General features: G+C 56.3%; 1 protein-coding gene and 1 long non-coding RNA gene across 2 annotated transcripts in view; both read left to right on the top strand.

Annotated features, from left to right (window-relative positions):
• The window catches only part of ITIH5 (inter-alpha-trypsin inhibitor heavy chain 5), an 81,576-nt gene extending 72,164 nt beyond the window's left edge, over positions 1-9,412 (top strand). The window contains exons 10-14 of the mRNA XM_040451495.1: positions 407-966; positions 3,109-3,162; positions 5,183-5,299; positions 7,103-7,480; positions 8,459-9,412. Of these exons, the coding sequence (XP_040307429.1) occupies positions 407-966; positions 3,109-3,162; positions 5,183-5,299; positions 7,103-7,480; positions 8,459-8,760 (1,411 nt within the window). The 3' untranslated portion in view covers positions 8,761-9,412. The remainder of the gene's footprint in view (positions 1-406; positions 967-3,108; positions 3,163-5,182; positions 5,300-7,102; positions 7,481-8,458) is intronic.
• A 369-nt stretch (positions 9,413-9,781) lies between these two features.
• Positions 9,782-12,996, top strand: LOC121014846 (uncharacterized). Its single transcript, XR_005783461.1, has 3 exons — positions 9,782-9,842; positions 10,019-10,146; positions 12,682-12,996. It is a non-coding gene; the product is annotated as an uncharacterized LOC121014846 (long non-coding RNA).
• The last annotated feature ends 13,390 nt before the right edge of the window (positions 12,997-26,386 follow it).

Raw genomic sequence — 26,386 nt, forward strand, 5'->3', positions numbered from 1 at the left:
AGGCGGGACGGGCATCGCGGGTGGAAGCTGCTGGAAGGAAGGCGGGATGGGCATCAGCGAGTGGAAGCTGCAGGAAGGAAGGCGGGACGGGCATCGCGGGTGGAAGCTACTGGAAGGAAGGCGGGACGGGCATCGGCGGGTGGAAGCTGCCGGAAGGAAGGCGGCAGTCTACTCCCAGGGCTCCTCTGCCTCGTCACGGCAGTTGAGAGCGGGTGGGAAGCCAGTGCGAGAGTGAGTTCTCCGTCACCAGGGGTGTTCAAGCAGCTTCTGCCTGGCCTCCTGCCAGAAGTGCTCTGTGGGGAGGGCTGCACTGAGGGCCCCGAGAAGCAGATCCCTCCCCCCGACATTGGCAAGCAGGGCCTGTGCTGCCACGGCGGCCCTCACTCTCTCTGTCCTTCCGCTGCAGGTTCTATGACGAGATCCGGACCCCTCTGCTGTCCGACATCCGCATCGATTACCCCCCCGCCGCGGTGGAGCGTGTCACCAGGACCCTGTTCCCCAACTACTTCAACGGCTCGGAGATCGTCATCGCCGGGAAGCTGGCCCACAGGACGGTGGAGCGGTTGCACGTGGAAGTCACGGCCAGCAACAGCAAGAAGTTTGTCGTCCTGAAGGCGGACGTGCCCGTGGAGCCCCCGGAGGTGGGGAACGACGTGGCGGGAAGCGCCAGGCCCGAGGGCGGTGGCTTCGGGGACCCCAACCACGTGCAGCGGCTCTGGAGCTACCTGAGCACGAAGGAGCTGCTGAGCGCCTGGCTGCACAGCAGCGACGAGCGGGACAAGGAGCGGCTGAGGCAGAAGGCGCAGGCACTGGCCGTGGCCTCCCGCTTCCTCACCCCGGTCACGTCCATGCACTTGAAGAGGTCGGGGCCGCAGACGGACAAGCCGGAGGACGCACAGAGCATGTCCGCGGCCACAGGCCCCGAACCCGTGATGCAGAGTCTGCGAGGCGCCAGCCCGCAGCCAGGTAACCCGCCTGGAGGGGGCGGCCGTGGGGAGCCGACGTGCGTGCTCAGCCCTCCGTGGGCCGCGTCAGCTGGGCTGGCCGCCCGGGCCTCCCGTGTCACACTCCGTACACACTCGGGCCGTCCGCCTCGCCCTCGCGTGTCACAGTCTGTATGAATCGGACGCCCATCTGCCCGCCAGTCTGCACAGGCCGTGGTAAACCCTCGTGTTTGTATCGATGCACCCTGTGCGTCTCTGCAGAGCAGAGGTGGCGTTTGTCCCAGAAATGCTGCCAGGTGAAGTCGGTCTGTTGGTGACTCGCGCACTGGAGGCCCGCCACGGATGAGGCAGCACGGGGCAGCGTGGTGAACACACAGATAAACGGATACGGTACTCGGTTTGAGTGCCCCTCTACGTTTTTTAAAAGTTTACTTTCAGAGAGCCAGTGGGGAGGTGTTGCAGAGAGAGGGAGAGAGAGAGATCTTAAGCAGACTCCGTGCACAGCGCAGAGCCTGACGCAGGACTCGATGCCCCGACCCTGGGATCGTGACCCCAGCTCGGTCACTCCACCCACCCCGGCGCCCCCGCCCTGCTACATTTTTAGGTACTTCGGGACCATACCATTTTATGTGTTGACGTGCACGTTCACAAGCCGTGGGCGCCCAGAGGTTAGCCGTGCGGACAGGAAGCACACGGGCCCCGAGCGGAAGAACGTTAACTCCTTTGAGCACGCACTGGGCTTTGTGGAAGGCGAGAGAACTCTCCTCTCAGATGCATGGTTTCTGTTGTCCTGAGAGCATACGTGAGGAGCTGTGTTGTCGCTTCTCGAGACAATTCATCCTCGACTGGTCTCTCAGAGCCCAAACAGAAAGTGCAGAGTTTAGTCTCGTGCCGTTTTGTTGGGGGAAATTCGTAGCGACAAGCACAAGAAAAGGAAAGGAAAAGTAGTTCAGCCCACACAGAGCGCGAACATCCTCAGTGATCCAACTTGGCGGCAAACAGCATGGTGTTTATGCGCGACATGATTATTACATTCCTGCCAAGTTCACATCTCCTAGAGAGGGAGGGGACAGGAACCCAGGGCCCACAAGTGCTGCCTCACCTGTGCCTCGTGCGCTCAACTCTGAGAAGCACCCGGGCCTGGTTGAGAGCGAGCGTGAGGGCAGGACCCAGACACCGCCGTTTCGGCTCGGCTGTGTGGCTCCGGGCAGGTTCCTGACCCTCTCTGGGCTTCTGTTCCCTGGCCTGTAAAACACAGACACTAATGATTTCCCTGAAGGGCTTCCAAGGAAAGATGTACAAGTGTTTGGTCCATAGTATGCCTTCTACAAATGTTAGACACCCTCGGCCGTGAGGTCTGTAGACCTGGAAATTTATGGAAAAGTTCAGATTATAATTATATGTGGATCTTAACGGTCTTTTTTTTTTTCACTTTTGTATTTAAATGCTTGTTAAAATTGTGGCAAAAAAAATAACATGAAATTTACCCTCTTAACCATTTTTAATGTACAGTTAATGTACAGTTCAGTCATGTTAAGTAGACTCATGTAGCCCCAGAACTTTGTTTCATTTGCAGATCTGAGACTCTGTTCCCTTAGACAACTCTGCTCCCCTCCACCCCATAACTGCATCTTACATACAATAGAATGTTTTCTCCTATTACATGGGCAGAAGTCTTAGGAAGAATAGCTAATATGAGAATTAGGTAGAACTTAATAGACTATTATCTATTTACAAAAGAATAAAATAAGCCTAGGGGCATCTGGGTGGCTCAGTCGGTTTAAGCGTCCAAATTCGGCTCAGGTCATGATCTCACAGTTCACGAGTCCGAGCCCCGCGTCGGTCTCTGTGCTGACAGCCCGGAGCCCGGAGCCTGCTTCCGATTCTGTGTCTCCCTCTCTCTCTGCCGCTTCCCTGCTCGTGTTCTCTCTTTGTCTCTCAAGACTAAGTAAGTGTGAAAAAAAAATTAAAATAAGCCTCCACGTGTTACGCCCTCACTCATGTCGTGAGGCCAAGCTCCCTCCTTAAAAACAGATGATGTTTTTAAATTGCCACGAACACCTTTGAAAGCTGTATTTCACTCGCCCCAAACCTCCTGTCTTTCTCTCCCCTCATCCGTGTCCTCCTTAATAACACGGGTGGTTCTCTTTCTTCTGATTTCTAGGACCTGCTCTCAAGAAACCATACAACCCAAGAATTAAAGTCTCCAAAACATCAGGTAAAGAACAGAATGTGGCCGTGTGTCCCTGGGGGGCTGAGGTGTGTACCATGCAGGGCACCGGGTGGTACAGGGCACCGGGCATCCCCAAAGCCAGTTACGGTACCGGCACCTAGAACACGGCCTTTATTCAACCCTCAGATGGTTAGCAAAAGGCAGCAGCGTGAGGCAGCTCCAGGAACCGGGTGGTCCTTAAACCACTGCAGGAACACCGTGGCCAGCACGGCCCCGGGAGCCCGGCGGCTCTGAGGGCAGGAGGGATGGACAGTGGGGCGCGTGTTCGTCATTACTGAGTTAAAAGGTACTCGTTTCAGACCTCCGAGGTCTTCAGGCTCCAGCTCCTGGCATCCCGAACAGGGTTTGTGACTACTAATTATTATTTTAATCTTTGGCTTTAGAAGGGAAAGACAAATAAAAATACCATGAAAAGCCCTTTGGCCAGCTCTCTGGGATTATAATAAAAATCCAGGGGTCCTGGGTGGCTCAGTCGGTTAAGCGGCCGACTTCGGCTCAGGTCACGATCTGGCGGTCCGTGGGTTCGAGCCCCGCGTCGGGCTCTGTGCTGACAGCTCAGAGCCTGGAGCCTGTTTCAGATTCTGTGTCTCCCTCTCTGTGACCCTCCCCCGTTCATGCTCTGTCTCTCTCTGTCTCAAAAATAAATAAACGTTAAAAAAAAATTTTTTTTAAAAATCCAGACGGGATGACAACACAAAGACAGGGTTGTATTCTTAAAGGGCACACGTCTTCCTCGGTGAGTCTCTGTCATCGCCTCGCTGCCATCGTGCTGGACGCGCAGGTTCACAAAGCTGGGAGCGTCCCCGAGGTTAACCGTGCGGAGGGGGTGCGCGCCGTCTCCGACGGATAAGAGCGCACGCTTCCTAATGCACATGTGCTCTGTGGAGTGCGAGGGAACTTCCCTCTTGGATGCCGTGTGGAATGATGACGTTCAGACGTCTCCCTCTCCTTTTTGGAATAAGGAGTGTCTTTCCCTGTGGAACGATCCGGATGATTTGAGTAGAAGTGATGTGGCCTGAGCACAAGAAACCCTCTAAGAACTGTCACATCGTTGTGTTCAGACCTAGGGAGTGCCAAAAGTATGCACAGCACTGTTAACCTGCTATGGGCGTCCCGGGTCCCCTCATCTGTAAAAGACCAGTACCTTGTATCTGTTTATATAGTCATAGGATGCTTTGGTCACTGCACGGTGAGATCAGCCAGATTCTCCCATGGGCCTTTGTGAGTCATCCTGGGGACACAAAGGGGTTTTCAGCAGTCATACCAAGGACATGAATTTGCTTGTGACTTGAGAACACTGACCATATGCTCACGTACGTGCGGGTACGTGCACATAACGAGTTCACAGACATGTTGTGTTTGGCATGAAAGTTAGAAGGAAACTAACTGTCCCGTCTCATGAGGGAGGAGAATTGCTGTGGACTGTCGGGAACTATTTCGTCTGGACAATACGAGGCGAGGCTGTTCATGTTCAGCAGAGGTGACCATGAGGACGGTGGGACGGAACAGGGGCTGGCCACGCTCTGTGGTCTCATCTGTAGGCAAAACTTTGGAGAGCGTTTAAGTCGGCGTGCCCCAGGGTGGGGGTTTCCACTGTCACCCCCAGTGACCCTGCACCCTTCCTAGTCACCGCCATGCACCGGGCTTGGCCGTTGCCACTGTCCTTCGGGGACCGTGTATGTCGCTGTCTCCAGTGCCGTGGCGTTGTGGTCACAGGAGTGGGAGGGCTGTCACCACGTCTCTTCCCGGGACAGGAGGTCAAAGAGAAAGGGAATGATCTTTGCGGTGTGGCGAAAGCCTCGTGTCTGGATTTCGGGGACCTGAGTTCACAGACTCCACGCGTGGTAACCCTGGTGCCTCAGCCGCCTGGCCCCTTCCTCACACAGACACGGAGGATGAGGGACAGGCTAGCTAACTGACTTCGGAGAAATCAGAGGGGACTGTTTATACGCGAAAAGCACCCGGTAACTTTCTTTCTCTGTCCTGTTTCTTGCCGGCCTGGCAGTGGATGGAGACCCCCATTTTGTCGTGGATTTCCCCCTGAGCAATCTCACCGTCTGCTTCAACATCGACGGGCAGCCGGGGGACATCCTGAGGCTCGTCTCTGATCACGCGGATTCTGGTAAGTTCTTCCCTCCCTTGTGACCTCTGGGCAAGGTTAAGGTAGGTATCACAGCCCCCTCTGTCCTTGCGATGGGTGTGTGTGTGTGTAAGGGGACATACCACACACTGACGGCAGTGGGCTGGGTGTGGGGCGCGGTGTCACGACGACGTGGGTTGGAAGCGCTGCTCTCACGTGACTCCTTTCGTGGCCTTGGGCACACGTGCTCCTCGTAGCACGGAGACAGTGGTACTTCCTCGGGCAGCCCCACCAGGCTGTTGTCAGTAATGGATCTGAAGTCGTTTTGTAAATGAACGGGTCCTGTGGAGTTCGTGACTTTCCAGTCGAGGACTCGAACAGCAGGAGGGCTGGAGTCCCGCAGTGCTCTCTCCCGGTTCCTCCTCGGCGACGGGGACGCCAAGCCCACAGCTCTGTGAGCACTGAACGCCGAGCTAACGAGGGCTCTGATCTCCTTCAGTCTGTAGAGCGGCTGGGTGAAGGAGGTCAGTGTGTGAAAGGCTCTCGACTCACACGCAGCTAACAGTGCCCGAGGGCTGGCTACATGGCATTTCTCAGTTCTGAGAGGATGCGTTTCTGGAAGGCTAGGTTACAGAGCGTCCCATGGCCGGGTGACCGTGCGATGTGATTACATAATGTGCGGTCCCGGGGCCCCTTCCCCGCCCTGTGCTCTCACGAGGTTTCCTAGCCTTCGAGCTAAATGTCAGCTTGTCCTCACTCGGGCTCAGCAGTGAGATAGGGGCCTGCCTGTGTCCTCCCCAGAGGTACCCGCCTTCCTAGGAGGTACCCACCCACCTTCCTGGCGTTCCTGTGTTCAGTGTGGTGTCTGAGATGGGAAACCACCAGAAGGTGATGCCTGGAGCCTTGAGGCTGAAGCACCTGCCTGGGATTTCTCCTGTCCCCCTTGCCCCTTGTCCCAGGGAAGGCACTTTCCTCCTGGAATGTCTAAGGAGCCGCTAGCCAAGATTTAGAGGAAGGTTATCCCCAAAGCAGAGCAAGACAGGAGTTCATTAGATAGAAGTCTTTGAGCCTTGCCAATTACACCCTCACCAGGCAGCATCTCATGCAGGCCTGGCTGCTCCACGTGGAATCTTCTGTCAGCTGTCCACTGGGACAGCGCAGAAACGTAGGGCCTACGTGAGTCTAGGAAAGCCGCCGTGGTGTTAGTGACGATGAAGGAAAAGAAGAATGGAGTTCAGCTTGACGGCAGCCGACATCTTATGCGTGTGCGACCTCCTGGGATCTGATCTGTGTTACGTGCCCATTTTATAGATGTGATAATCGAGGCTGTTTTTTAAAGTGACTTATCCAGGCATACCCACCTAGGAGGTGCAGAACCTGAGTTTTTGGACTAGAAAAGATGTTAATCTTCACATTCTCCCACACTGCCCGTGGCATCACAGGATCGCCACATCAGGATCCGCGGAAACTAGCGGATAGGAAATGGGCGTCAGGGCCATGAAGGACTTTCGTCACTACAACCAGACCCAGTGACAAAGGCAAACAGACATGCACACCTCCTTCTGTGGTATCTTGACCCACGCCCCCGCTTTGCTGCCCCCACCCCAAGATACGGGAAAGATTGGGGAGGTGGGTTCATACCTTCCTGCCTTCACTCATTCACGCGTTCGCTCACTCACTCGGTAGGACTGAGCGGCCCCTACCTACCCGGGAGTCCGACTTCATGGGGCCGGAGATTCAGAGTCAAGGCCAGAGGAGGGAGGAGATTCTATCAGATGTTCGGGTGCAGGTGGCTGGAAGGTGGGCTGGTCCGCTGACCCTTGTCCTCTCCCCTCTGCCTCCGAGGCGTGACGGTGAACGGGGAGCTGATCGGGGCGCCGGCTCCCCCAGGCGGCCACAAGAAGCAGCGCACTTACTTCCGCACCATCACCATCCTCGCCAACAAGCCCGAGCGGTCGTATCTGGAGATCACTCCGAGCAGAGTCATCCTGGATGGTGGGGACAGGCTGGTCCTCCCGTGCAACCGGAGCGCGGTGGTGGGGCGCCGCGGGCTGGAGGTGTCGGTGTCCGCCAACGCCAACGTCACCGTCACCATCCAGGGCACCATTGCCTTCGTCGTCCTCATTCACCTCTACAAAAAGCCAGCCCCCTACCAGCGGGACCACCTGGGCTTCTACATCTCCAGCAGCAGAGGCCTGTCCAGCAGCTGCCACGGACTGTTAGGTGGGCGGCCGCCCTCACGCCGGGTCGAGCGTAGACGTCAGGGTCCCGGAGCGAGGCTCCTGTTGCCCGCCCGTGCCTTTAGCTCGAGTGAGAAGCGCAGTCGTGAAATCACACGTTTTGCCTCCTGGCGACTTTCTGGAACGGGGAGGGGTTCATAAACGAATTGTCACTGGCCTCCTGGGAGAAGGGGCCGAGACCTGGGGGGATAATCCTCTCGGGGTCTGGCTCCTGACTCGGGAAGTTGCAAGCGGAGGGCAGTCCGCGCCCAGCACGGGCGTGAGGCCCCCGTCCCGCCCCGGGCGGCAGGCCGTGTCCTCTGGTTTCCGCGCGAGGTCCCACGTGGGCCCTCTGCCCATAAGTGCGGGTCAGCCGCCGCCAGGGCCTGGTTAGAAAGCAGGATTTCCTGGCACTGGAGCTGGACGGGTGGGGTCCGGCCTGACGGCCAGGGGCGCAGGCCGGGATTCCTTTGGCCTCGGCCGTGCCCTCACGTGACCTGCGGTACTCTGCCGAGTGTTTCCGGAGGAGACCGAACAGACTGCCGTCAGCACCCTCGGCCCCTGCCCACCGAATGCGTGGTCCGGAGGGGCCTGTGGCCGGAGGAGAGGGCACGCCCCGCCCTTCCCCCCCTCCTGTCCTTCCAGCTCTGGTTCCCCGTCTGTACTAGTGGTCCGGCAGCCTCCCAGTGTTAACGGGGAGGGGGGGGGTGGGGACCAATCTGAATGCCACCTGGGGCCCCCCCTCCCCCGTCCGTACCCTCCCAACACGCGCCCCGTCGCTGACACCAGAAGGTGCGAGTCTTCCGACCTCGGACCGCGGTCAGCCAGATCCCCGCCTCCGAGCTCCTCCGCCCCCGCCCCCCACCTCGGGTAACCCCGAGCGCTGGCCGGCCGCCACCGGTGGGCTCCTCGGGCCTGACGCTCCTCAGCCCAGGGCGGCCTGCACTCGACTCACACCCGGCACTTTCTTGTGTCCTCCTAGGTCAGTTCCTGAGCCGGGACGCCACGCTCACGCAGGAGCCCGCCGGGCTCAGCCCGGGCCCTGGCCGGCCTCCGCTCCCGAGGGCGGGCGACGGGCCGGAGACGGTCCTGAAGGTGAGAGGGCACCAGGTCCCGGTGGTCCGGAAGCAGAGGAGGATCTACAACGGGGAGGAGCAGGTAGACTGCTGGTTCGCCAGGAGCAACGCGGCCGGGCTGCTGGACGGCGAGTACCGGGACTACCTAGCAGCGCACCCGTTTGACTCAGAGACCGCGTTCGGCCTGGGACCGTCCGGGGGGCTCTGACGCCGGGCCCGAACCCGAACGAAAGGGTGCATGACGGGGATGCGCAGGGACGCCACGGTGCGGCTCCTGTGGCCGGCGCGCGCCCGGCCTCCCGACGGTTGACTGCCACCCGTGACCCACCCCTGCTGGCGCGTAGGCCCCAGGTCGGCCTGAGAGAAGCGTAGGGGCGGGGCGCTGGGGCGACAGTGGTCTTTCCTTCTGCGTCCTCCCCTCCGCCACCCCCCAGCCGCCGTGATAGAGAGAGAGGGTAGCACCGAGGAGAAAGGTCACGCCGCCTCGTCGGCCCGGTGCGCGCGCATCAGGCCGGCCGGCTTGTCCCTCTCACGGCCTGTCGTGTGGGAACCGGTGAAGGAACGTCGCCACAAAGCCGCTTTGCTCGGTGGCAAGGGCCACGTTTGGGCACTCTGCTTTTCGCCTGCCGTTAGCGCTTCGGAATCTCCCCTCGCAGAGCTCCCGTGGCCTCCGCGTGCGTGGCCACCCTCCGTCTCAGGGGAGCCTGCCGTGGGCCCGGGCCCGGGTCATGCAAATAGCTCGTAGGTTTGATCATTGTAAGCAATTCAGGCTTTTCTTAGGAGGGGATTTTCTTCTGCTGTGATATCTTGCCCTTGAAAATGAGCTTTCATTAAAAAAAAATTTGGTTGAAAATCGAAAACGTGCATCCCAGAGACCATCTTTCTCTCCACGGGCTTTGTAAGAGGCCGCTCGGCTGTGCTGATGTGTTTCTGTCCGTTCCCGTAAAGCTAATAAACAGGACAGCCCCGCGCGGCTGGTTTTTCGTGGCCCGTCCCGGAGCTGGAGACTCGGCCGGTGCTCCACTCGGCCCTCCTGTACCTGTGTCGTGACTCCGGCCTCATTTGCTCGCGGTCCCGGGGGAGGTGACCCACCGGGCCCCCGCGGCACTGGGATGGGAGGTGGGGCCGGCACGGGGCCTCATGGGGCTGCCCACGTTCCCAGCGAAGGTGCGGCCACGCTGGCAGTCTGGGCAGCTGTCCCACGTGTCAGGGAGGCCGAGCCAGGAAGTGGGCACGCGGCTGTTCCGACCCCACGAGGGAAAGGTTACATCGGTGGCGGGGGCCTCAGAGGTCCGTGAGTGGGCCCGTCCGTGAAGCCTGTCGCGTCATCGGAGGGAAGCCGGGCTGAGGGGGGCCGGGGGGGGGGGGGGGGGGGGGGGGGGGGGGGGGCCCCACGTTTCCCTTCCGTCTCGGGGACCCGCTCGCTCTCTGCCGCGCGAACCCACCCAGCTCTCGGGTTTTCCCAGACCCGCTGCCGGAGTTCATGCCGGCGGTGCGAAGACACCAGCCCAGCCGCGGACAGACGCGTCCGTACTTCGGGGCTCAGAGGAAGAGGAGGGGTGTGAAGCAGGGCGGGCTCCCCGGGGGCCTCCCGGTATGTAAACCCCGCCCAGCCGCCCAGCCGTGCAGACGTCCCTGGAGCTCTCCGGGGGCCGTGCCTGCGGTGCCGTCCGGGTTTGGGCCCCCCGGGGGGGGGGGGGGGGGGGGGGGGGGGGGGGGCGCCTGGCCGGCTCAGTCGTGCAGCGCGTGATGCTTGATTTCAGGGTTGTGAGCTCGAGCCCCGTGCTGGGCGTGGAGTCTTCTCAAAAAAAAACAAAAAACAAAACAAAACAAAAAAACACCAAAAAACCCAAACAGATTACAGAAGGGGCTGTTACTACACGTTACCACTTAGCTCCCGGTTACTACTGGTTTCTTTCTTTCTTTTTTTTAACATCTTTTTAACATTTATTTATTTATTTATTTATTTATTTTTGAAAGAGAGAGAGAGCACTAGTTGCTGAAGGTCAGAGAGAGGGGGAGACACGGAATCCGAAGCAGGCTCTCAGTGGTTAGCACAGAGCCGAATGCGGGGCTCGAACCCACGAAGTGGGAGCCCATGACCTGAGCTGAAGTTGGACGCTCAACCGACTAATCCCCCCGGGGACCCCCAGTTACTACTGGTTTCTAAGAGCAGGGACGAGTATTCCTGCGAGGTACCTCTCACTTACTTTCCTATACTCAAGTATCAAGGTTGAGCTTTTATTTTAACGTTTTTACTTCAGACAAATCCCACTTTTCTTCTTCCTCCTCTTTGTTGTCTGCGTCTTTTTATTGCGGAAGTTATTTACCATTAAGTGTTCTTAGCTGGAGACCGCGGTATCTCCAGATATCTCCACATTCACGTTGTACTAAGGACCTCATCATCTGATTGGAAAACATAGTGTTTTCCGTGGGTCACGCGTGCTGTGCATCGGAAGCCTTTAAAAAAAAGGAAATGCAGAGGAAAGGAATTCGCTTCTCAGGTGGGGAAACTGAGGCCGAGCGCAGCTGCGCGGTTTTTCCCACGTCGTGTGGAAGACCTAAAACAGGGCCAGGCTGAACTTGCTAGCTTTGCCGTGACCTCACCGTGACCTCACCGTGACCTCACCGTGACCTCAGCGTCCGGGCGTCATTTCTTTCCCGTATAAATGGGGGGAGTGGTGCCGAGTAAGCAGTTACATGACTTCAGCCACCACCACATTCCAGCCAGAGGAGTTGCATCCTGACCACAGCCGTGTTAGCACGTCCAAGCGGCTGACGAACTGGGGTCTTAGCAGGGCCCCCCCCCCGCCCCCGGATCCGTATCCCCTCGTCATCTGAGGAAGAGAAACCTCTGAGCAGGTCCCTCCCTAAGGGTTTCCCGATTCAAAGCGTCCCATTTCCCCAATTAAAGGGACGGAAGGTTCTCTACCCACCCGTGCTGGGTGCCTTATCTTCTTCCGTGGGACTTTTGGGTGATTTACTACTTCCGGCTAGAGGGGGTGGGGCCGGTCGCATAAACCTCGGTGACACTCCATCACAGCCGGGCGGTGGCACGCTGGGAGCGGGACAGGCCACCTCCCTGCTTCTTTCAGGCATCACGCCGAGTCTTTGATTGCGTCTTGTGTCCTCATAGGTGGATTAAGGGACAGGATTTATTTCTTGAAATTTATCTCTCGGCCGAAGTGAACGGCATGCAGTGAATGTTTGTGTTCCCCCCAGAATTCACATGCCGCAGCCTAAATTCCCAGTGTGGTGGCCTTTGGAGGGTGATGAGGTCACGAGGCTGGGGCCCCCGGATGGGATTCGTGCCCCTGTAGGAAGAGACCCCGCAGAGGTGGTCTTCCTGCTCTCCCCCACGCGAGGACAGACCCAAGTCAGCGTCTGTGAACGAGGGGCAGGGCTCTCGCCAGACACCACACCCACAGGCCCATGGACCCTGGACCCCCAGCCTCCAGAGCTGTGGGAGAGGAATGTCTGTTGGTTAAGCGCCCCCAGTCTAAGCCCCCCCGGCCTATGGCATTCTTGGAATAGCACCCTGAGCCGACTGAGACAGTGAATCCAAAATGCAAATTCTATCTTCTTCGTCTAGCCACCCACAACATGTACAGTGCAGTTACTAACTTGGAACCATTAGAACGTGATCCAGCTAAAAAAAAAAAAGCAGCAAATAAAGTCACACGGCTAGGCTAAGACTTAGAAACGTAACTTTAAATATTTATTTTAGTCGGTTTAATAAGTAGGGCACGAGATAGTTCACGTTCAAGAGACTTAAAAAAAAAAAAAAATTAAGACCAGGGCGCCTGGATGGCTCAGTCGGTTAAGCGATCTCACAGTTCGTGGGTTCGAGCCCTGCGTCGGGCTCTGTGCTGATGGCTCAGAGCCTGGAGCCTGCTTCGGATTCTGTGTCTCCCTCTCTGCCCCTCCCCCGCTCACGTGCACGCACGCGTGCACGCACGCGTGCACGCTCTCACTCTCTCAAAAATAAATAAACGTTAAAAAAATTTTTAAACTAGGAGAATGAAACGTAAAGACACAGCGTGTGGTTACGTTTATGTTTTGAGGGATCGTGGAGTTAGGGCTGTAGACAAAAAGTCTTGATGAATCCAACCGCACCCCTTGCTTGGAGAAATCTCTGGATTACGTGAAATACCCGTAAACGGAGCAGCGAGTGACACGTTAAACCGACACAAACTACTGTACAGAACGGCAGACACGCAGCAACCATTCCCGACCATTTATTTAACCGTCACACGCACAGACAAGCGGCTTATCCCTCTGGGACTCTGACATCCCAGGGCGTCTGCCACCTTCCCATTGGGTCCCTCGTGTGCACGCGCCGCGTCTAGCTGGTACTTCTTCCATCTGCCTCTGGGGCGGTTTTGCGCTTCAAGCGGCCTTTCTGGCTCATGGTTCTGGCACTGTCTACCCCCCCCCCCCCCCCCCCCCCAGCGCCGGTGGTCCTGCCCAAGCCTGTTCAGATTCCCACCGCGCTCCGCCACGTGCCGAAGGGAACAGTCCCTGGTTAGAAGCAGCAGAGACACGGAACGTGACACCCGGCGCTGGGAGGCCGTGAGAAAGAAGAAACAAAGGCGGCCTCTCTGGGCTTCGGCTTCTTCGTCCGCACAAGGAAGGGGTGCACTCAGACCCTCTGATCTTTATCTTTCTGCGGCAGATGAAGGTACTTCCTGAACCTCCAAGCAATAAACGCAGCACGATTCATTCGATGACGCCGCTGTGTTTGGGGATCCAACGTTCCAGACCCGGGGATTCAGGGGAAGACCAAGTTCAGGCCTCCGTGGAGGGGACGGCTGAGGGCGGGAGAGGGAAGGAGCGCCAGGGTGGAAACAGCCCTGCAGTAGGGTGAGAGCTGGGCCGCGGGCTGGCGTCTGCGCCTGGAGGAGGCGGGAAGGAGGCCGGGAAACCATCCCAGAGACGGTCGAGAGCGCCAAGCCGCGGGAGGAAGGGAGTGTACAGAGGCCGCCACCCAACCGAGTTTTCTGGAATGTCCAGCAGCTGCGAGCATCTTGCAAACGGAAGCAACCTTCTCCCCCCGCCCACTGTCCCAAGAATCCAGCGGTCAATGAGGCCCCGGTGGGTGCCACTCCCTACGGTCCCAGGTCCCTCACCACCTCGATGCTGTCCTGGGGCATCTCTGGCCCTGTGCTCTTGGCTGCAGAGGACGCCCAGCAGAGTCACAGCGGCACGGGGTCCCCTCCCACCACCAGGGCTCCCGCTGGCATTTGCCCAACTGGGGTCACCTCTTTACCCCGGCGCCCCCCAGCCCCAGCATTCACTCCGTTCTGCCCAGCCTCCTAGACCACCTCGCCCACGGCTTCCCAGTTTTTTGTCCCCTGTCGTGCTGAGAAAACTGCCAGGAGCTCCCGTTTGCTCCGTGCCCCATCACAGCGGCGCTGCCGTCCCGCGGCCCTCGTCTCCGCACCCCGTCCTTCCCGGTGCAGCTGGCTGCCTCCTTTGTCACCCCCCTGGGCAGGTGCTTCCATTAGTCTCTTTCTTCCTAGAGTCTCCAGACTCTCGCTCCCCCCAGCTCTGCCCTCTTGATTCCAGAAGCCACTCCAGGAGGTCCCCTCTGCTCTGACCCCGTTGTCCCCACCTGGCTCTTGGCCTTCCCTCTTCCGTGTGCTGTGTCTGCGGGGTGGTCGGTGTTTGAAACCTCGCTTTTCTTTTCCTTTACCTCTTAGGTGCTGAACTCATCACAGTCCGCTTCTGTCCTCGGCACGTCTACGGGGGCGGATCTGGCGACCATTGCCGCCACCCATTCCCGCCTCTTGAGTGTGGCTGTGTCAGTCTCTCCCTCTCGCGAAATCCTGGAGCCTTCGCTTCTTTCGTGCGATTGGTTTCTTTTCTTAGTTTCTTTTGCTGAATGTCTTTCCTCCTACCAACCTGTGTGCGGACTTGCCTTCAGGTTCCCCCTAGGTCCCCTGTGGGCTCTTCCTCGGGGACCCCGTCCGAATCAGCCTCTGGCTCCGCGTGGGAGATCCTGAGAATGAAGGTAAGGTCCTGACCGCTCGTCTGGGGACGCTTCCTTTCAGTTTTCTGGCGTCACCTCAAACTCAGGAATAAAAGCAAACTTGCTATCCTCAAAGCGTCTGTCTCTTGAATAGAAGTATTTGGAATTCAGGATCTGAGAAGAAAGGAAGAAGTTCTAGCAACAGTCCTTTCTGTTTTGACTTTTGCAAGTAAAGGGGTGTGTGTGTGTGTGTGTGTGTGTGTGCATCTCATAGGAGGCCAATTTAAAATTAATTAAAAAATGTTTTAAAAATACTTTTGAGAGAGCACATGAGTGGGGGGTTGCAGAGAGAGGGAGAGAGATAGAGCACAAGCAGGAGAGGGGCAGAGAGAGAGGGAGACACAGAATCCGAAGCAGGCTCCAGGCTCCGAGCTGTCAGCACAGAGCCCGACGCGGGGCTCGAACCCACAAACCGCGAGATCGTGACCTGAGCCAAAGTTGGACACCAAACCGACCGAGCCACCCGGGCAAAATTCATTTTTACGGACACAGCATTCTTCCTGAAAATTCTCTGTTAATCATATTATTTTCTCAAAACAACAGCTGTGTTTGTGCAGGAGGGGGGCCCAGTGTCCTGACTTGCTCACTGGGAATTTCTGGTTATATAAGATGAATATCTCACACACACTGAGTTCACGGATACGTCCATGAAATTGCACCATCAGCACAAAATACATTATAAATACGTTCTAGTGTGCTTTTAAAAGATAAGTTCTATTTGAAATGGAGGAAAGACACCAGTCCCGGCACCTGAGAGGGAATGGATGTATGAGCCGTGTACCTGCCACCGCTGTTGGCCTCACACGGCTGGGCTCGTCCAGCCCCACGAACGGGAGGGAGAGAAAGCTGCCGAAAGCCAGCTCCTACCCGAGAGTTCACACGGACGCTACAGGAAAAGCGAACCTTTCCAGGGGAAGGTAGAATCAATGCAGAGTCTGAAGGCTCGGCTCAGAGGTGAAGTGTATTTGCCTTTGAAGAAGGCTGGAGCCCAGGAATATTCTAGACACTGAAAGTTCCCCCATGCAATCTGGAGGCGACTCTTTATTCTTTTTAACCTCATCCTCCGCCTGCCTGGAAAACTTGAAATCGGGTACTTTGAGGACTTGTGATAAAAACATTATAGAAACCTGGGTGTATAACTGACGGACCGTAACGTCTTAAATGTTCCTGCAACTTTCCCAGAAGACAAAATGCTTCAAAACAAACACGTTCACTTATTCACTCAACCAATATATGCATCTTTTAATGTTTTCATTTCTTTTTGAGAGAGAGAGAGAGTGAGAGCACGCAAGCAGGGGAGGGGCAGAGAGAGAGGGAGACACAGAATCCGAAGCGGGCTCCAGGCTCCGAGCTGTCAGTAGGAAGCCTGACACGGGGCTCGAACCCACAAACCGTGAGATCATGACCGGCTGAAGTCGGACGCCCAACTGACTGAACCCCCTGGGTGCCCAAAACTTATTTATTCTTAATAAAAACACTGCGGAGGGGCGCCTGGGTGGCTCAGTTGTTTGAGTGTCTGACTTTGGCCTAGGTCATGACCTCGCCATTCTTCCGTTCGAGCTCCGCATCCAGCTCAGTGCTGATAGCTCAGGCCTGTTCGGAGTCTGTGTCTCCCCCTCTCTCTCTCTCTGCCCCCTCTCCCACCCACACTCTCTCTGTCTCAAAAATAAAACAACAACAACAACAACAACAACAACAACAAACACTGAAGAAAAGAAAAATAAGCTGTGCAGAAGAACTAAAATCCAGGGACTTTGAGTGTCTCACCTTCATTACAGGGCTGCGTTTTGGGCACAGGCTGATCCGGCCACAGTGCCTTTGCTTGTCCGGTGTCGCCGGGATGCTGTGGACAACACGAAGGTGGCTTCCACTGCGACTCTGGTGGATCCAGGGACCCTGCGTCCAGCACCCGCCCGTGGGGCTCAGCCAAGTGTCACAGGGCAAGGAGAAGACAGGATGGTGCGGGGTGTCCCCGGGGCCGTGACTTCAGCATCGCCTTTTCCCTCTGAAGGTGGATGTCCGCGGTGTGAATGTTGGGCTGCTTTCTGATCCTGGTCCGGGCACCAGGCTGGGACGTGCTGAGCCGGAGACCACGGGACCGCTCCGGGCCCCTCCTTCTCCCTTCTCCTTAGAAACAGCTCGGGACGAGGAAGCACGTCTGTCCGGGGAGCTCGGGTGTAGGGAGCGGCTGGGGAAGGGGGTCCCAACCCGCAGCCATTAGATGTGCGGAAATGGAGCGCGACAGAACTCGCGCGCACCCTCGGTGGCTTTTCCACGTCACTCCTGCTTGGAGAGGCCCAGACACCGCGGCTGTGGCCATGATTAATGAGCCACGGGTGCACCTGCCGGGACTGGGGCTGGGGAGGCGGGGGCTCGTGGAACTTCCCCTTTCCACGGCCAGACGGCCACGGCGGTGCGCAGGTGACACGTCTCGTCCTAGTTTCTGCGGGGGGCGGGGCGGGGGGGGGGGGCAAGGGAGCCGGAGCAGAGCTCTGCGTGGTCCGGGCGCCCGGAAGGAGCCACGCACTTGGCTCTGGGGCCGCGGGGAGGACCGCGCGGGGGTGGGGAGGGGCCGCGAAGAGCCCACAGCCCAAAGGCAACGTAGCCGGAGAAGGTCTCCCGTGACACCCACCTCGTGTCCCCTGCTCCTGCTTCCCCACCCTCCGGTCGTCTGGGGCGCCTCACCCACACCCGAGACCTGCAAGGAGCTTAGCCCCCATTGCCTCTGTGGGGGCCGCCCGCCCAGCTGCTGGACGCAAAGGGGGAGGGACAGAAGAAGGATGCGAACCTTGGCCACCACCGTCGGGAGCCTAGGGTGCCCCCAGATCACAGCATCTGTTTTTATGTCGGTTTCCTTTCACGACCTTCTCTCGGAAGCCCCCGTGGGGTTGCGAAGTCGCGTGTGCAGGATGTTCCTTGCTGCTTTTTTTTTTTTTAATTTTTTTTTTTTAACATTTATTTATTTTTGAGACAGAGAGCATGAACAGGGGAGGGGCAGAGAGAGAGGGAGACACAGAATCCGAAGCGGGCTCCAGGCTCTGAGCTGTCAGCACAGAGCCCAATGCGGGGCTGGAACTCACACACTGTGAGATCATGACCTGAGCTGAAGTCGGACGCTTCACCGACCAAGCCACCCAGGCGCCCCCCTTGCTGCTTTTTAAAGGTAAAAAAGTTTTTAATGTGAAAAGCAAACACACAGACACCAAGAAATAGCCCAAATGGCCGTCCCAAGGTGGCAGCGTACTTTCCTGGTGGGAACACAAACACCAGGGCTTACAGCTAGTGAAATGAGGTGTGGGAGCCTGGGGGGCTCAGGCGGTGAAGCGTCCGACTTCGGCTCAGCTCGTGATCTCCTGGCTCGTGGGTTCGAGCCCCGCGTCGGGCTCTGGGCCGACAGCTCGGAGCCTGGAGCCCGCTTCGGATTCTGTGTCTCCCTCTCTCTCTGCCCCTCCCCCTGCTCGCACTCTGTCTCTCAAAACACAAAACAAAACAAAACATGAAAAAAAAAGCTAAAATACAGAATCTGTCTCTCTCTCTCTCTCTCTCTCTCTCTCTCAAAACAAGAGCTAACCACAGGTGACTCTCTTCCTAAAAGCTGTTTGACGTGGACCCTTGGCTACCATAGCTCAGTGGCCGCCACACCGAGGGCCGAGCGAAGGGCCCCGTGCTGTGATTGAAGCCGAACTCGTCTGGTGCGGGTCCTCAAATGACCCCACTCCCCTCTCAGGGAGCGGAGCCTAAGTCCGGGTACAATGCCTGGCCCAGCTTTCGGTGTCTCTCCCTCTCTTCAATTGCTGTCCTCCAGGGGGAGAGGTCAGGGAGAGGCAGGCCTCTTCTCTCCCGCTCATGGGGTCATGGTGGCGGCCGAGAGCCGGCCACCCGCCCGTGAGCGGACAGCCAGTACGGCCAGGCCCGCGCCATGGGCGCTGGGCCCGGGGGGCCCCTCTACCTGGGCCCGCTAGGATTACAGAATGTGCGGGCCGAAAGGGGAGAACGGTCTGGAAGGCTCCGTGAAGCCTGTGTCCCCACGCGGGAGGTCCCGGGCTGCCCTTGCGGCCCGCCGGGCTGGCTGGAAAGAATGGACTTATTATGTGGGTGGGGAGGGGGCAGCGAGGTGTTGAGCAGAGAAAATGGTTGAAATTCGAGTCGCACTGATGCTGGCAGCTTGGCGCCTGCTGTTAGACCGGCAGATGAACTCTGATAAACCCGAGGCACTTTCCCCACACCCGCCTGGAAACTCTAGCACCCCGCGGAGAGTGCAGGGCGGCTGGGAGGGGTCCGGGGAGCCGGGGCTGTGAAGCCCAGGGTGGGGGCGCTCTGCATTTCCAGAGGGGCAGGCAGGAAGCCAACTTTGCTCAGGTCAGGCCATTCAAGTACAGGTCTGGTGCCTTAATGGGTCTGCAGGGGCAGGTACACAGCCAGAGGGCGGGGGGGGGGGGGGGCTGCCCTGGGGCCTGGGCAGGGGTGGGAGGAGGAGGGAGGGAGCGGGTGGCAGGAAGCACCCCCCTTCTGCCCCCGTGCACCAGCACTTGGACCAGACAGCTCCAGTGGTGACCGGAGGCTGGGGATGGGACCCCCCCCGCCCAACCCTGGCAACGCGTCCCTTGCCCAACCCTCCCAGACAAGCTGGTGAGAAGCTCTTCCCCGAGGGAGAGTCACAGCACCCCATGTTTCCCCTTCTAGTCCTGGAGATTGGGGTGAGTCTGAATTTGTGTGCTTAAGCTCAAGGTCCTCAGCATCCACGCACAGCAACGTGAATGCACCTGACGCCACTGAATTTTGCCTTAAAAAGATGGTCAACGATAGATCTACCATGAGGTCCAGCAATCCCGCTTCTGGGTCTAGGCCTGAAGGAAATGAACCTGTGATCTCAAAGAGTCACCTGCTCTCTGCATTCGTGGTACTCACAATAGCCAAGGCACAGAAAGAACCGAAGGGTCTTTCAGTGGAAAAGTGGCTACGGAAAACGGAATATTACTCAGCTTTGAAATACAATTTGCAACAACATGGATGAGTCTGGAGGGCGTTGCTACTAAGCGAAATAAGCCAGACAGAACAAGACAAAACACGGTATAGTACCGCTTATATGCGGAGTCTAGAAAAACCAAAACCAAACAGACAAACAAGTCGAACTCACGAGAGAGTAGAAAAGTGGCTGCCAGAGGCTGCCAGGTGGGCGTAGGGGGAGAGATGGGAACACGTTACCCAAAGGGCACAAGCTTCCGATTAGAAGATGAACCGGGACTGAGGATCTGATGTGTAACATGGTGAGCACATTGGCAACACTGTATCGTGGGGTTGAAATTTGCTAAGACAGTAACACTCAAGTATGAAAAAAAAAATGGTCAAAACAGGGTTTTGAGGGGCGCCTAGGTGGTTCAGTCGGTTAAGTCTCTGACTTTTTTTTTAAATTTTTTTTTTAACGTTTATTTTTGAGACAGAGAGAGACAGAGCATGAACAGGGGAGGGGCAGAGAGAGAGGGAAACACAGAATCTGAAACAGGCTCCAGGCTCCGAGCTGTCAGCACAGAACCCGATGCGGGGCTCGAACTCACGGACCGTGAGATCATGACCCGAGCTGAAGTCGGCCGCCTAACCGACTGAGCCACCCAGGCCCCCCTAAGCCTCTGACTCTGGATTTCAGCTCAAGTCACGATCTTGCGGTTCATGGGATCGAGCCCCGCATCGGGCTCTGCACTGACAAAGAGGAGCCTGCTCGGGATTCTCTTTCTCTCTCTCTCTCTGTCCCTCCCCCACTTGTACCCACTTTCTCCCCCAAAATAAATAAGTACACATTAAAAAAACAACAACAACAGGGTTTTGAAGAGACATTTGCACACTGACGTTTATAGAAGCATTGTTACAAACACCAAGAGTTCTGAAAGCAACCAAAGTGTCCGTTGATGGAGAAATGGATAGGTAACATGTGGCCTATCCATACAGTGGAATAAAATTCAGCCTTAAAACGGAAGGAAATCCTGTCCTATGTTCCAACGTGGATGTACCTTGAGGACACCGTGCTAAGTGAAACAAACCAGCCACAAAAAAGACAAAGACCGTGTGATTCCACTTACACGAGGTATTGAAAATCGTCAAACTCACAGAGAAAGTAGGGTGAGGGTTAACAGAGGCTGGGGGAGAGGGGACAAGGAGGAGCCGTGTGAAGGGGACAGGGTTTCCTATCTGCAAGGTGGAAAAGTTCAGGAAACCTAATTCACAACTTAACGCCACTGACTTGTGCACTTAGAAGTGGTTAAGACGATAAATTCCGTGTTACTTTAAAAAACTAGAGTTTATTTTCTGGAGCAATTTTAGGGTCACAACAACATTGTGAGTAGGGCACAGAGAGCTCCCATCTGTGCCCTGGTCCTGACACCACAGCCCCCCCACTGGCAACGCCCCCCCCCCCCGACAGAGTGGGACAGTTGTCACAACGGAGCCTAAATGGACACATCCTCGCCCACACTGTTATGTGCTTTTACCACAACGGACAAAAAATGTGAGCACAACATTGATAGAAAAACCCGACATATTGCACGGCGAGAGAAAATGATAGATGAAACTTATTTACTACCATGGATGCAAAAATTTTGAATTTTTTCAGAGGTTTCTCTTTTCTATTTATTGACTTTGAGAGAGAGGGAGCAGGGAGGGGCAGGGAGAGAGGGAGAGCGAGAGGATCCCAAGCCAACTCCGCACTGTCAGTGGGAAACCCGACGTGGGGCTCAAACCCACGAACCATGAGCTCATGACCTGAGCCGAAACCAACAGCTGGTCGCTTCACCGACTGAGCCACTCAGGCGCCCCGGATGCAGACAATTTTAAATTAAAGATCGGCTAAGAGTCCGCATCAAAAGCATGACAAAATATGGTTTAAAGGGTGAAAATTGTGTTATGCATATTTTAGCATGATTTAAAAAGAAAAAATCCTCTCTTTTACCTTCCAGCCTGAAGAACAGACCCTCGGGGGCTCCAGGGTCAGGCTGGAATCACCACGAGTACCTCTGGGCACCGAGGACACCTGTTCCCAAGCAGCCTTCCTGAAGAACACAACAGACACCCGTGTGCATCCAAGGCTCGGTCAGCTGGCTGCCGGGCCTGCCAGGCCTGCCGGGCGCTGTCGGGTCCTCAGGACTTGGGAGAAGGTGCCAGGTGTGGGTGTGGAGGCTGCCTCATCCTGTTCCCATCTTCCCCCTCCGCTACAAGCGAAGCATGTGACTCCCTGGACCACCTGCCAGAGAGGGAGAGGGCTGGTGACGGGGTTGGATGCTCTGTTCCTAGACTGAGTCCTGTGGGAGACACTCTGCCCCCACCCGCTGTCCCTAAAGCCTGGGCCTCCGGCAGGAGAACACCGGGTTCAGTGACGGGACCGAGCCGCCCCTGGTCTGCCCGCCAGCAGGCAGTCTGACCCTGGAACTGCCCACCTGGTGAGAATGTCCTGGCTGGCGGACAGCCGCCTTCTCGCTGTGTCTTCTTATGGAGGAAAGAGAGAGAGAGAGAGAGAGCTTTCTTACAAGGCCTCTAACCCTCTTGGATCAGGGCTCTAGCCTCATCACCTGATTTGCCGTTAATTCCCTCTTTACTCCAAATACCATGACACTGGGGAGGAGGGAGTCCACGCATGGGTTCTGGGAAGGACACAGTTCAGTCCAGGCTGTGAGGTTATGGCTCAGTCTGTACACTCCTAAATCCGTGTAACTCGACGGCAACCACAGGGAGAAAGCACTCAGGGAGGAAGGAGGAGGCGTGGGTCCCCGTCTCGTCCACCAAAGGCAGAAAACCTTAGGCAGGTCCCAAGTGCGGGGGCCACTTGGTCCCCTGGGCTCTGGAAGGAGACTGCCGGGGTGGCGGTAAATGTGTTCAGAGCCCTCCAAGCTGGTTATCGCGGTTGAGCTCCGGCCCCGTGGGTTACGAGGGGAGGAACGCTCTACACGGGCCTCGGCCGAGAACGGGGCTCTCTTCTCGTGACCCGCTTCTCACATGGAGTCCCAAGTGCAGTCCCAGCGGCTGCCCCACGCTGGGGGCCCGGAGCAGGAAGCGGAACGTCAGAGATGTTCAATGCCGCTCGCCTGCTGCCTCAGTCACCGCTCCACTTGCCGAGAGAAGACACCGAGGCCCGGGGAAGGAAAGTTGTGCAAGCCTGTCGTGCGGCTGGTTGGGGCAGGACTGGGACTCAGGACCCCCAAACTTCGTGTAACTTTGGAGAATCTAGTCCTTCTCTTACGGGCAAGCGTTCCTGCCTCCCCGTGAGTCTTCTCCACCCACTCTGCGTTCCACGTGAAGCCTTGCACTCGTGTCCGTGAGACAGAGAATTTCCTGGGAGTCATCCCAGGAAATCCAGCGCCCTCGTCCACCGATGGCGGGAGGGAATATGGGTGTCAACAGGCTAAGGCAACCTGGCCGTAAGCATGACCTTAAACCCTCGGTACTCCTCGACTCGGGGACCTGCGTCAAGGGGGGTGGTCTGTAAACATCATCACGATGTAGGCAGGAGATCCACGGACGATGATGGAACTGAACTAGAAACGATTCAGGTGTTTAACCAGAGAGGGTTGGTGACGTTGATGGTGATACCTTCACACGAGGGCGTCTTGTTATGCAAAGCCCAAATGACATGGGAAAATGTTCGTCTATGTTCATGGAAAAGAAAGCCCTAGACAAGTCATTGACAAGAGACCTGAAAGACATGTGCCCCAGTAATAATAGTGATTAGCTTCGGGTGGCAAGGTTTTATGTGATCATTGTTTCCTTTCTGGAAATTATTTTTTTATTTAGTTTTAATGTTTATTTATTTTTGACAGAGAGAGACAGACCGTGAGCAGAGGAGGGGCAGACACACACACACACACACACACACACACAGAGGATCTGTTGAGTAAAATCCTGACGGTGGATTGTGATAGAGGGTAAAGCATGTGTCTATCGTAAGGTCCGAGAAGGAAGTGGATATGAGGGCAGAGCGCATTTATGATTTCTTGTCCGTGTGTCTCCAGTTGGCTCCCCTCTACCCAGCTCGCTTTCAACTGTTCCAACCACTTGTTCCTGGTCATCCGATGTGACTCCGGAGCAAGAAGGTTCTAGCGGCTAAGGAAATGTAAGGAGAGAATGTGGGCTCGATCGTTAGGACTAAAGTTGCTCGGGGAGAAAGGCGAGGATGTTGTGTATGGTGGAGAACCACAGCGACTGGAGGACGCCAAAAACGTCTGAAGGCTCCATCCAAGTAGCTGAAGGGTCATTCTACTTCCTATAAGTGACGCCCTTGGGGTTGAAATAAAGACAGACTATTTTCCGTTTCCTGGCCTTTGACCGAACCGTGGCAGTGACAGCCGCCAGTCATGTTAGTGTCCACTTGCCATCATGCCTGCTTCCTTTGGAGGCTGGATCTCAAGGACAGGAAACACCAGGACAGCATTCAAGTGGCCAAAGGTTCCGGGCTGTTCGCAGGAAGCCAGGAGAGATCCGTGCCCCCGGGAGAATCCTTCGAAAACAAACAAAGCAAACCTCTGGTGTGGACCTCGTGCTGCACTCTCTGAACACATTCAGAGGTTCTTTCCTCCACTTAAGGGTCAGATCGCTTTATTGCCTTACGGGTTCCTTGAGGGAAACGCCAATCCTCGAGAGAAATTCCTCTGCCAAGGAGACACAGGGCTCTGCCGGCCTCTACCCCACCCCGAACGGGGGGGCTCAGACGCCAGCTTCCTGTACTGACCGCGTGCCTGGCTGTGCTCCTCCATTTTGTTCTCAGAAACACGGGGACCCACTTACGATGACGGACCCACCTACGATGACAAAGAAAGGCACAGTGAGCGTCATGAAGACCAGCTTCCACTGAGGGGCTGGGATGTAGTGCGATGGAACCTTCCGGAGCTAGCGGGGAGGGTGACATCACCATAGGACAAGGCAGTAGAGTCCATTTTGAGGTCATCGTCACTGACACCGCGACAGCCTCTGACTGGGGAGCTAACCCCCCCCCCCCAGCCCCCGCACTCCTTCCTGTCATCAGACAACGTGATGGAAACTGCACAGTAAGCAGATAGCTCACAATTTGACAGCAAATGAGGCAGGGATGTTTGGGGCCAGTGCACTGAAATCAAGTGGAGGCAATTCTCAATTATGGTTACGGAAGCACAGAGAGGTCTCGAACTCCATGAAATTTCCCAGCCTTGAAGCTCTACCAAGGTTGCACTGTCACTGTCTGCCCTGACGTGTTTCGCCAAAACTGCTTCAAGATGAGTAAAACGGGCTGGTTTCTGTTCCCCCGGAGGATTAGGAAATGGTTCAGGTGTGAATGACTGGTTGAATCCCTGTAATCAGTGCCTGGGGAGCCAAAAATTGGCCAGATCCAATCCTCCGTCTGGTTACAAACCTCACCACTCTCTTGACCGTCGGCCCACGGGACGGCCAGAGACGTCACCCAAATTCTTACTGTGGTCCAGCCTAGAATGAGCAGAACAAGCCTGGTGGCCACCTTCACACACACCATGGTCGGCAAGTTCAGGAGACACGGCCCAGTCCACTCCTTGGCTCGGAAAGGTCACCTTGGGGGACAGAATGAGCCCAGTGGGAGCCACTGACCAACACCCACCCTGGGGACGCCCAAGGGGATCACATCAGGCCATTCAGCAAAACCGTTCCTGGAGTTGGGCGCTCAACTTTTCATGGAGACATCGCCACTTCCGGGCTCTGGAACTTTGATCACTGGCGCCACCTGGTGTTGAGCGCCGGTATTCCCCTTCTACGTCGACAAAACCAGGAACTAGGGCACAAGTGCCCTTGGCCCAGAAAGTCAGGGGCCCTAAGCAGCTAGGACGCTGTGTACTATTTTCCAAAATGTGTCAATTTGGTTGCGATTACTTTCCACTTCCCATCAGAGGGGGTGGGAGGGAGGGGAAAGTGGGTGACGGGCACCGAGGAAGGCACCTGTTGGGATGAGCACTGGGTGTCGTACGGAAAGCAATCTGACAATAAATTTCATCTTAAAAAACAAAAAAAAAATTAAAAAAAAAGAATACCCCATCAGGGTGGTACCCCAGTAACCACTTTCTGCCTTTGCTGCTCTCTGTCTCCTAGAGTCTGAGTCGCGTGACTTCCAGAAGACACCCCGCCCCCACCCAGCTCTCCACATACCGCCCTGTCTCCATCCAACTACACAATCCCTCGAGGACAGCGATCCCTTTATCTCCATGGCTCCAGCATGTCTCACGGTGTTGATACATGGGAGAAAATTAATACACACCGAGCGGGAAAAGGGACATGAAGGGACCAAGAGACGGACGTGAGGCTGATTTCAGGTCTGACCATTTTCCTTTTCAGAGCTCCGTTTCTTCTAAAACGAGAGAAGCAGTACTTTGATCGTCGGGGCCTCCTGGCTCTTTCCGCCACCTTCTCCTGACCTCCCTCTCCGTAATCTGCCAGTATGGTCCCCACACAATTATGCCTGGATCATATCACTTCCCGAAATATAGGGACACACATCACCATTCTTTTAGGCTTTTTGCAGACATAAAATTCAACATGGGATCTCACACTGAAAAAAAAGTTCCTCCCCGTCCAACTCTCTTTCAACCCTTCTAATTCCGTCAAAGAAAAAGCAAAGGTCCTGGATAATGTTACTACGCCTTTAACACCTCTCGGATATCCATTTGAACAAAGGAATCACAGGCCAGACCATCAGCAGGCAACAATATCCACCTACAACTGTAAACTTTAATTACTCCCACCGCGAAAAAAGAGACGGTAATTATGTGATCACTGACGCTATGCCGGCAATCATGTTGCCACGTAGAAATGTCTCAAACCAACA

Source organism: Herpailurus yagouaroundi, unplaced genomic scaffold (assembly GCF_014898765.1).
Source record: "Herpailurus yagouaroundi ecotype Mexico unplaced genomic scaffold, PumYag 203, whole genome shotgun sequence".
Lineage (NCBI taxonomy): Eukaryota > Metazoa > Chordata > Mammalia > Carnivora > Felidae > Herpailurus > Herpailurus yagouaroundi.